The following is a 12,161-nucleotide window of genomic DNA, read 5'->3' on the forward strand; positions in this document are numbered from 1 at the left end:
AACAGGAACTGGAAAAGTGAGTATCACATTTCGTTGCAGTTTCTGCTTGTACCATGAAATGTTCACTCAGCTCTTGATAGGCCATATGGAGATTTTGGGAGGTCTGTGTTACTGGCTTTATGTTCTACCTCTGAGTCAATGATAGGCAAACACTCTTGAGTTGATGATCACATTTTGGATATTGAGAACGTGTTGTGAGAAAATGGCTGATGTACTGGCGTGGCCTACAGACAAGCAGGTGGGGTTCCTTCGTGCTATATAAAGTAGAGATGGTAGAGAACATTTCAAGATGTGCTGTCCTACATAGGCATTCTTCTGAATAAAGTCCTGTGGAGCAGCCACCCACTATTTTTACTTTCTAAAACATCACTGCTCTAGGAATCTCTAGAAAGTCCTGCAGCTGTTAGAAGTCAGGGGCATCTGTAGGAGGAGAGTGAGTTAAGATGGCAACACACATAAAAAAGAGGCAAGGTTGTGCGGTCTCACCTGCCATCTTGATTTTTTAACCCGCTTCCCTGTCAGAAGCCCAAGGTCTTTGTTCATCACACAGCAACAATCAGGTGCCATTGAGAAGATGCCTTGAAAAAAATGACCCTATGCCAAGACTCAGTAGCACTTAAAAGTCCAGCAAGTTAATGTTTGATGTGTTGATAATCTCACACTTCGAACTCCCCATTTAACAGACACAACTGGGAGGAAAATACCATGATTTTAATAAATTATGAAAAAGTTGTTGACTTAGAAATAACAAATGGCTGCTTCTCTGCTGGGGGCTGGAAAACAACCTGGCTCCATTCCCAGACATAACTCACATTGGGTTGAGTCCTTGATCCCAACCTAGGACAGAAGGACCAATTTTAGGCCAGCGGTAGGTTGGAAGAGAGACAAAGCTTTCCTTTAGGCAACTTTGGTCTCACTGGCTGTAGTTATTGATGAGAATTTAAGAAGCCTCTGGGAGGTATGAGCTCACAAGTTCCATTAAATACCTACTGTGGATTTATCAATTTTAGGCATTTTCCACATAACTGCTAGGGAGGTCTAGAAACTGCCTTATTTGTTTTTGTCTATCTCTTTCTCTGGAGAATTTAATCTTGTCAGACTATATCTGTATAACATGGGTGGTAGTGGATTTTATACATTTTCTACATATTTCTCAAAGACAACCATTTTAGCATCCCTAGAAGTTGCTTTATTCTCTATCTCTTCTGAATTTATTCAGGCTATAACTATATGTTACAGGGCTGGGTGGTAGATACAGGAGAGAGTCCAAACTCTTGGGAATGCAGACGAATTAAACAATTAGCCAGAACAATGCCCATGCTGGTTAATACAAAATATGGAGGAAACAAAAATGGGCTTGTTCTGCAGCACTTTACTTGATGACTCTATGCCTGTAGGAAACTAGTGGGCATGTGAGACAGTGAGGTGAAATGTGATGTCCTTCAAAGCTATGGCAGAAAGTAGCTGGCGATCTATTTGGTGTTAAAATTAACGGCATATCAACCTTTTCTCCTTTCACACCCTCCAGTCATTTTGGATTCAAATTCTCCTTAGCGTCTGCCAGTTTGATTAGTGGCCAAGGATGATGGAAACTGTCCTGAAGGACACCAGGTTGTGGAAGGTGATGGCAGCTCAACCTGTGACTTTTTTGACTCCCCTTGAAGGGAGTCAAAAAAGTCAAGAGGGTGGGCGTGATTGTATGACCAAAGTCCTGCCCCCTTTTTACATGTGCTGCATGTAAATAGGGGCGGGGCTTTGATTGCATTGTTGCACCCAGCATCTTGACTTTTTTGGCCACCCTCTGGAGACACACCTGATTCATTGACCTAAATGAATGTGAATGTGCTCCATTTTACAACATGCCTCCAGCTAGGATGTTCCCAACTCTGCTGCTTTTCTGGACATGGCTCGCATTGCATGTAACTGCCCTTTTTATTTTCTAAGAAAACTGATGGGATCCAGACTTATTCTTGTACCTAACCCTGGTGGTAGAGGCCGGTGACTGGTTGAATGGCATGCCAACTTCCCATGTAATTTTAAATAAAGTTAAATTCATTTGGGGCAGATAGTCTGATGGGGACTTTAAGGGTGGTGTAGAGGAACATCTGTATTCTAGAAAGCCATGGAGTCCACCCTGGAGTAAGCTACAAGTTTTGATCTCAAGCAACAGAGTTGCTGAATTCTTACAGAAAGCTGCCATATTCTAGATCAGACTGTGGATCCAGTGATTTTTCTTTCCTGCTACCTGAGCCTTTTCCTGAGATGCTGAGGCACATAAGTCTGATATCTTTGGCACAGAAAGCAGAGGGTATACCTTTATTTTTATTTATTTATCATATTTTTATCAGCACCCATCTCCCTCATACAGGGGACTCTGGGCAGTTCACAATAAAACCTTGCTTGACTTCCTGGCTCATCTCCATGAGACAAGGCTGCACTTTTCCCACCTCATCCACTTCATTCATAGCTTTCTGCATCCTTCATGGGATTTCCTCATGATTTCTTGGGAATATTTTTTGTTGTTTATTCGTTTAGTCACTTCCGACTCTTCGTGACTTCATGGACCAGCCCACGCCAGAGCTTCCTGTTGGTCATCAACACCCCCAGCTCCCCCAGGGACGAGTCCGTCACCTCTAGAATATCATCCATCCACCTTGTCCTTGGTTGGCCCCTCTTCCTTTTGCCCTCCACTCTCCCTAGCATCAGCATCTTCTCCAGGGTGTCCTGTCTTCTCATTATGTGGCCAAAGTAGTTCAGTTTTGCCTTTAATATCATTCCCTCAAGTGAGCAGTCTGGCTCTATTTCTTGGAGTATGGACTGGTTTGATCTTCTTGCAGTCCAAGGCACTCTCAGAATTTTCCTCCAGCACCACAGTTCAAAAGCATTGATCTTCCTTCTCTCAGCCTTCCTTATGGTCCAGCTCTCGCAGCCATATGTTACTACGGGGAACGCCATTGCTTTAACTATGCGGACCTTTGTTGTCAGTGTGATGTCTCTGCTCTTAACCTTGGGAATGTTACCTAGGCTTTATTTTCCTCTTGGCACTAGAGAAGTGATGCCTCCTGAAGACATTGTGCTGTGTTTTCTGGGCAGGTGGATCTGACTGGGTGTTCTTGGCTGACTTGGTGAGGAAGCCTCCTTCCTTGTGATTTGAAAGGAGTCTTCAGCTGAGTCATTGGATCTGTAGGCACTTGCATAGGCCCTGCCTTTCCTTTCTCATACATTCTGGAGGCATGCAACTCATGGGCTATGACCTCATGCATCCTCAGAAGGCCTGCTGGCACCTCATACCAGTAGTAGCCATATGGCTGAACTGGAACATAAATTAGCCTTACCTAATCCACTGATCTCAAGATGTTCCTCTAATTATAATTAACTAAAAGAGCTAGGCTTCTTGGATTCTGGGACTGATCTTCTAGGATAGATTGTCCTTGCAGGAGACTGAGTCTCATGGCAGAAAGTTTGTTAGCTGCACTGATTTCTCTACCCAGGAAACTACTTCCAGCTGTGGTCATATGGAAAACATAAGTGTGGGTGTGTGGACCTTTAAAAGAAACCTTCTGTCTTTATCTCTACTGTATTTCATCCCTTTCCCATGTAGGAAAGCAAAATTAATTTAAACTGGGGTGCTTGTATCCCAGGTGTGGTGCAGTGTGCTAACTCTTAAACAGCATGTTCTTTGGGAATGTAATTTGACCATCTTGTGACTTTTCCTTCCCTATGTTTTCTCAGTCTGTCCTTTCCTCCAACTCCATTTTTAAAGATTCACATTTTTATGACCTGTTCACTAATCTCTAAGAAGAAAGCTTGTCATTTGGAATTTTCTCAGCCTCTTTTTTTTTTTTAAAGATTTTTTAATCCCGCCCTTATTTTTTTATAAATAACTTCAGGTGGGGAACATGCCTAATACTCCTTCCTCCTCCTATTTTCCCCACAGCAACAACCCTGTAAGGTGAGTTGGGTTGAGAGAGAGGGACTTCGGCTTTCATGCCTAAGGAGGGACTAGAACTTACTGTCTCCTGGTTTCTAGCCAGGTGCCTTAACCGCTAGGCCAAACTCTCTCTCCTTCACCCACTACTTCCAATGCATACAATGCTCATGTCTGCACACCACCATTTGCTGCCTTCAGCAATAGTAGCAGCCTTCAGTAACCTTTTGTTGCAATCAAGAAAATTAGCCATCCTGTCTTTCTTCTCCTTCTGTTGATACTGATGATTAGATTTGCAGGCCACAAGTCACAGAAGCAATTTTCTGAGATAGTAGAGACACAAGGGATGACTTTCAGGAGAACATCAGAAGTCATTTGCGCCATCTCCCTGATGGAATTGTATTGTGTGTGTTTTCATATAATGTCACTTTCTTCACTCAAACAACACACTTTGGGATCATTAGCCATCCTGCTCTCTAGAAATCTTTTTTCCAAGCATCTTACATTAACTGTGGGTTTGTCAGCCAACCTTTGTTCTGGGAATGTCTTCCCATATTTTGCTCCTTTAATGTGTCAGTAGGTCATACTCCGAGAACATCTTCCCACATTAACTGCTTTAACCTGTCAACAACAACAACAAGTTTATTACAGCCCTAAGGCCAGATACAATAAAATTTTATATAATAGCAACAATTTTACCTCTATATGTGTGTGTGTGTAAAAAACAAACAAAAAATAACAATTAGTATTATATGATCTAAAATTAATTAAGAATGACATAAAAGGGGAGTTTACATTCTGGTGCCCAAACAGGGCCAGTGTGGTTGGTTATATTATGATTTCCTGGAACTTTGTATGTCATATAGCTTACTTTTATATTGGAACTCGCCCTGATAGTGACCACCTTCCACTAATTTGTCTTTTTGATTCTAAAACAAATCTTGAATCATTAGAAGTAGCCCACTGCCCCACTGACATTACAATGAAGGGGCAAGCACAAAATAAATGGTCTCAAGATCTGGCTAAAATTTTGTCTGGAATTTTGACCTCTGAGCCCCTGCTTCAAATGCATACCCAAATTAGCTCAACTGGTTCATATGAACAAGTAATATCGCTGTATCAATCAATTATTGTTAATCTTCAAGCCCCCAGGACAAGATTTACAACAGCTAATTGTGTTTAACCTGTCAGTAGGTTGTACTCTGAGATCATCTCTTGAACTACCCACATTTATTACTGATGTCCATCAGTGGACCACATTTTGAGATCACTCCTTTGGGCTGCTCATATTGAGCACTTGGACCAGCCAGTCAGTCAGTCAGTCAGTCAGTCAGTCAGTCAATCAACTCCAAGAATATCTCCATGCAGCTATCCTGCATTTAGTTAGTATTTATTTCACTCAATCACCCATTTCATTCTCCCAAGCATGGCCATACTACAAATATACAGAACGCAATGCCTTTTCCTCTCACTGTATGTTCATGTAACTGCATGTAACTGTATGTTCTTGCATTCATAAAATGCAAGAATCAGATCCAGAGAAATGCTTTGAACTTTTTAACTTGGTTAAGTGAAAGATTACAATTAAACATTTGAAGTTGACACCTGATTATGAAATTCATCCTGATCTAAAACTGGGAGGGAGAAGGCAGAAGATAAGGGAAAAGGAGAAGGAAAGAACAGAGGGATTAAGGAAAGTTGTTAGAGATCTTCCTAGGGGACTTTAAATATAAGCTTACTTATCTCTCACCATCCACTGTACTCTTGATCTTCAATTTTTTGGGGGCAGGTCTGGTCTGGGTGGAGAGAGAATGATGGGTAGAATAGGAATCAATGGGCTAACCAGACTTTCAAAGGCATTTTCTGGGTAGATCTCTCCTTAAAAACCTGTAGGACACAGTATCATCTCTCTCAACTTTGACCCATCCTTCTTACTGATTCTTCTCCATATCAAGACATATTCTGATGTTTTTCATTTGCTCTCTTCTTCAACTTTTGAATTTGCAGGCACATGTGACTGCAGCTGCTTGCCTCCATCCCTACCTTGGGTTTGTTTCTTTCTTCTGCTGACAAGTGAAAGACATTTCTGGTCTGGAATCACTTCTGGATCTGATGCCTTCTTTCTGTATCTAATTATTATCTGAAATCAGCTATCAGCTTCTTGTAGGTCAGGGTTTCTCCTGCAAAGAAAAATCTGAAGAAAGTGTGAAGGGTAAAAGTATAAATAGGTCAAGGGCAAGAAAACACCTTGCCCTCTAAAAGTGATGCTAAGGCAAGACAATGGTTAGCATGGAGGCTGTTGGCACAAGCAAGGCCTTTGGCTCATCACACCATCACTACAAAGGCCCTGTTTCTAGTAGACCTCTGTCATACATCATTCAGTGACAGCACCCAAAAAATGCAAAGTTCTTAGTAAACCACAGGAGTGTGCACTAAGCCACACTGTTGGCACAAGAGATCTTGCAGCTGGAGACAAGAGAATGTGTTGTTACTGTGTCCCACTGTTTGCAATCATAGCATAGTTGAGCTTTCATTTCATACCTCCAACCTGCTTCTTCTTCCCAGTCTCATAAAGTTAAAAATGGCACAATATTGTTCTGGCTTATGATCTTAAAATCATTTTTATTCTAAGTACGGTACTAAGGCTAACCTTCAAATTACTTAGGAATGAAACCACTGTGAACATATCCTCTGCATATTCATGGGTGGCAATGCTGTTATTCAGATGGGTGGTGATGGGCATCTCACTATACAGTCTAAAAAGAGAATGGATGTCTCCAAAAGTTTGGCCCCCACCATTCATCCTTGTAATTTAAGCACTGGAAGAGAAGCTGTAGGAAGATTATGTTGGCTGGGACCTCCCAGCACATCTGGAGGGCACCAGGTTGCAGAAAGATATTCTTAATTTTTATTTCTTTGTATCTTTCACCCAAAGGAGCACAAAAAAGGCAAGAGGAAGTGTAGAATGTCATAATGGTTGATAGATGGCATAACACTGCCATCTGCAGGCTAAAACAGGAAGTGTGTTGCCATGGGATATGACATTATTCTACCTCTGCATTAGAGCTTGCAAATGTTGGACAAACAATTCAGAAATAACTCTAGACTTCATGATAGACATTTTTCCTCATCTCACTTCATTTCGATTCCTTCTTCTTTCTGGGATAGAGAGGGAAAAATATGAGAGAAAAATTAATACAGCAAGGATGATGGAGGAATATCATACAAAATGAAACTTACGATGCTCTTCTACAGAAAAGCAATCCTGAACATAAAAAACTAAGCAACGTAATTCCTTGGTATGCAATTTTTTTCCTATTCTTAGGAGAGAGCTATAAATGGAGGAAAATAAAATTTTACAAATCAGGCCTCCACTCATAGTTTGACATGTTACCAACATGGCTTACGCTTACTAGTAAGTGATACCAATTACTAGGTAATTAACTTTATAACTATAACTAGAACCCTATTTTTCTTTTTTTTTCTTTGAAGTGGATGCAGGCAGAGTAGCAGGGGTTTCCACAAAGTGTGGTAAAAATGTCACAATGACACAATTGAAGCTTCACCTGTTTTTTATGCTCTGCCTGTTTTTTAGGTGCACTGCACATGAAAATGGGCCAGAGCTTTGATCATGCCATCATGGCTGCCATCTTGACTTTTGGGACCATACCTAAACAACAACAACAACAACAACTCCTCCTCCCAGTTTCTCCTTCACCTTCATCATCTCAGTCTTCACTGCTTCTTCTTTGTCTGCATTTGCAAAGGCCACATATAACTCCTGGGGCTGAAGATGTGTAACCCTCAAATGTCAGTTCTGTTTCCCACATGTCTCCAGAATGAGGAAAAATTAACTTTTTTCATCAAGGGTGTCTGTGGGAAGGGTAAAAAGAAATCAAGATGGAAGCCATGCCCAAGTTGAAGTCCCACCTGTTCTTCCCACATGTAGGAAAAGGGAAGAACTCTGACCACATGATTGTGGACACCAATCATATTGCTGACTTTTTTTGATCCTGGCAGTGCCCCTCTTTTCCGGCCTGCTTGCTTGTGAGTTCCTTTTGCTAGTTATTTGAGTTTTCATTGGTTATGACATAAGGGGGCAGTTTCTGACTGTCACAGAACTTTCCTTGAGTGTGTCCACAAAAATACAACTTAAATTAAAAAATGTGAATGATAAAAAGAAGCCTGAAATTGTACGATTTTTCTTATCTTACAAGATTTTAGTGCTCTTGGATGCATTTTCATGACATTTCAAGGGGAAATGCTGAGATCTTGCAAAGTTTTGCTGTTTGTGCACAAAATCCTAGAGATGAGAAAAGGTTGTTGACCCTGGCATTGAAGAATCTGATGGTGCCTTGTCTACCTTTACTCCCACCACCCCAACTTGCATATGCTTGGTCTCTTTATGCCCACAGTCAAGATGGCTGTGATGGTGTGATCAAAGCTTTTAAAAACCAGGTGGTGCTTTGATTGTACCATCGTGACTACCATCTTGACAGTTTTGACCGCACCTGCAGGCACCTCTGCTGTCTAGCTAGAGAAGTTCCATCTTGTCAGATGAGTTGGCAGCACTTGCCCAGAGTTTAAGGTATGAGTTTCTTCAGCCCTACATGGCAATATCAGGAACTGAGACCTGGGTGCTGCAGGTTTTTGTGGTTTCTCAGGGTTTTGATCTGAGATACAACACAGCAGACACCTCTTGTTTTCTTTTTTCATTTAGCAAACAAAGCAACACAAGCTTATAGCCTTGATTCTAAGTAGTTTTCCTGCCTTCTGGCACAGATTGCAGTAGCAATGAAGTGGTCAGGTCTCTGCCCGGGCTTTTTAAAGTGAGTTCTTTGCTGGTATCATAAGGCTTCCTTCATCTTCTGAAGTCTACCTTGTTGTGAGTGTAATTTAGAGTCTTGGTTAAATATGAGTAGTAGTACTCCTATGTTCTATCGTCTACTTCCTACTGAGAGGCAAGTAAGAGGTACTTGTATTAGTTGGTATTGTTTCTCTTTCCTGGGCTGGAGTTGTTCTTACATTCTTGGTAGGATGTGGATTCCCCAGCCCTCTTTCACCTTCCCAAAGCAGACCATCTGTGCAGGGCAGCCTTTTCCCACAAAGGCTTATCCTCTTCTTCAGTGCTCTTCTCCACATCTTCTCTACTCTGCTTCTAACAGTCTTGCCCCAGCCTTTCCTCAAATCAACAGCTAGCTTTCAACAGCCAACACTGTCTAGATCTACCTTGTTTTGCCAGCTGTTAAACCTTTCTCCTCCCTTGTTCCTGGAAGACCTTCTGTTTTAAGTCTTTGCCTGTTTTCTTCTTTTGGCCACCCATGGGAAAGTTACGAGAAGTTATGCTATTTCTCCAAAGTTCAGCTTCTACTTATTAGCTAAGAAGAATGTCTCACTGGGTGCAGACAGGATAGGACGCTAGAGGTTGTCACACTGTATTTCTATGTACGGTTAGGTGCTAGTTCTGCGTAATGGATGCTGATGGCGAATGTTCCTCTGCTGTTTGTAGCCACTGGCCATGGGCCTGAAATCTACTGATTCCTCAAAACCAAAATCATTACAGTACATGCCTTAAGAAAGGCTCAGTTACTTTTCCAGCACTGATTTACACAGTCCATGTCAACACATATTTAAGCCTTGTCTGAGTTTAATATCCTTCATTCTGGATCCAGATATATGGGATGGGACAGGGTGAACCCATTTCCTCTGCTTTCCTTTCAAAGTAGGTTGTTGGGAGACAAGCTGTGAATTTTAAATAGTGTTCTTGCAATGAATTCATAAAACCAGGGATGATGAACAGAGATTTTATTGAAATTTCCATAGACAGGAAATGAAAATAATAAAAAAAGCAAAGAGTTGACAGTTGACAGTACTGAGGACCCAGGAAAAACTATAGTTTGCCCATCAGAGAAGCCAGAGCGAGGTTTTTGTCTTCTTAAAACTCTTTATAGCTGTAAACATTGAAAGAATATTCCCCATCAGTGATTTTTGGGATCAGCTGGGTTAACAAAACAATAAGCTGAAGTAAAGCATTGTAAATCCAGATGGATGCCACCTCCCCAGAAATGATCCCAATAATAATTTCTAATAGAGTAGAAGGGGAAATAATTAAATCCTCAGGGAATTGTTATATGAACAACCATTTATTTATTTTATTTCAATTGACTTCAATGGTACATTAAATTAAAGTCAACATTTTAATGCTTGCCCTTGCCCCACCCACTTCATTAGTCTGGACTCTACCAACTGTTTTGATTTCTGGCCAACCTCAACCCTTAGCCCATGCCCAAACTATACCCCATCAGCCTGCTGAAATGCTGAATTTAAAATAGTATAAGACCTATGGGATCTAACCATCTGTAGCTCTCTCTAATTGCACATGAGTGTGAAGGGACTGGGAGAGCAGAAAGCTATGTTGCAAATGTTCAGAGGAACTCATTGTACCAGGTTCATATGTTTCAGTGTGGAGAACAGATCCCTTTTGCTGAAGGCTGAGGAGCATCAATTGTCATCTATAGAATGTCATCAAAAGAAGACATTCTATTAAAATGTGTAATGGGTTGTGAGAATAACCTCAAGGAAGAGGAGAAAGAGCCACAGCCAAGGCAATGGCCAGATAAGAGAAATCTGAGTCCAGGGCAGAAATGTAATTTGAGAAAGTGTCTCAGGCTGGACCTTCCCTAGTTCTCTTTAGTCTAAAGGCAGGGAGGGGAGAGGCACATTCAGAGTTGCCAGATTCTGTTACTCTAACACTATAATAAAAGTAGTTTTAGTATTCATAACGTTGATGTCCACGTCTGGTCTACCTCGAAGCGTTGAGACATGTGATTTCATTGTGGTTTTAGCTGGGTGACGCAACTGTTTTGCTTGGTACCCTCCCTGTCCACCAAATGGTTATCGCGCTTTTTTTCTCTGTAAACCTGGGGTGTCCACAGGGTGTGGTAAAAAAAGTCAAGGTTCGATATACCTTTTCTATCAGACTCCACTCCTAATTGCTTTATTTAAAAAAAAGTTTAAATTTATCAACAATTAACAATACAGTGGAGTATATACAGAAGCAAAAGACATATAACCTTCTTTAATTAGATTATATAGGAACCTAGAAATAGGTGGTAGATAATCATTATGTCCTTGTTGTATGTATTGTATATACTTGTGAATAAACTGAGAATTTTAGGTGCCAAAATGAACCCCTTTAAGTTGGGTTCGGCTTATACGCAGAGGGCTTATTTGAGAGTATATATGGTAATACTTGTTTAAAGTATACATATATCCCATACATATTCATGTATACACCCATGCGCAGATAAGTTGACCCTCAAATTTTAACCAAAACACCATGAAAAATGGATAATCAGTGGATTACCCACAGATAAGCCAACTGTGAAAATTAAAACATACACACACTTTAAGGGTTGGCTTATCCATGGGTGGGCTTATATGTGAGTATATAAGTTTAAATCAGGTCCAAGTAAAAGTCAACATCTGTGTTTTTGTAAAATTGCTGTCTTTTTTGGAGTGGGGTGGCATGATTTTTTCGGTTAGAGGGATTTTCCAGCATCTTAGTCACCATATGGAAATATTCAAATCCTTTCCTGTTTTCCTAGAGTTTGCAATGCCCTGTCTGGTTGCCACCAATAAGAAAATGACAATTTTTTTTAATGTTTCAAAGTGTTGTTTGAATTATCAAAACAAAACCCTTAGTAAGGCCAACTTAGGATCTAATGTAATGGTCTGAGTTGTGATTTGTCCTCTTTTAATACAAATTTCAGTCCCCCCAAAACTAAGCAATTTTACAGCACCACCATATATGATAATGTGAACCTATCACTTTACATTTTCTCCAATGTACGTGTCTTATACTAGAATTTATCATGTCAAGGTTTTTTTTCTTGGTTATAAAATACTTCTATAAAATAGTTTCAGTGAGTTTTCTGTTATGTTGGCCAAAATCAATTTCAGTGGTTTTTTTATGCTAGCAATTTTTTTTTGAAATTTTCCTTTTATTCCTATTAAGCGATGGCATTTAGTTTAATTTCAAGTTTAATCATGGCTCAGATTGCTTGCATTCTAACTGCTGGAACTGCAGTGAAATATAGAATTTGATATATTTGGAAGCATGAAAGAGCCCAATTTCCTAAAATAATTTGCAGTTCTCCTCCCATTTTAGAAATGTCCCTATCATATAAATCACTTAAGTAATAAAGTCCTTTGATTACCCAACTCAGATACG

The 12,161-nt window shown here is 40.5% G+C and overlaps 1 protein-coding gene across 3 annotated transcripts in view; it reads right to left on the reverse strand.

Annotated features, from left to right (window-relative positions):
* Positions 1–9,718: 9,718 nt before the first annotated feature.
* Positions 9,719–12,161, reverse strand: part of GC (GC vitamin D binding protein) — a 35,744-nt gene continuing 33,301 nt past the window's right edge. For all 3 annotated transcript variants that reach the window (XM_063309663.1, XM_063309662.1, XM_063309661.1), the window contains one exon: positions 9,719–9,879. In XM_063309663.1, coding sequence (XP_063165733.1) covers positions 9,874–9,879 — 6 coding nt within the window. In that variant the 3' untranslated portion in view covers positions 9,719–9,873. The remainder of the gene's footprint in view (positions 9,880–12,161) is intronic.

The sequence above is a fragment of the Candoia aspera genome, chromosome 8 (assembly GCF_035149785.1).
Source record: "Candoia aspera isolate rCanAsp1 chromosome 8, rCanAsp1.hap2, whole genome shotgun sequence".
Taxonomy (NCBI): domain Eukaryota; kingdom Metazoa; phylum Chordata; class Lepidosauria; order Squamata; family Boidae; genus Candoia; species Candoia aspera.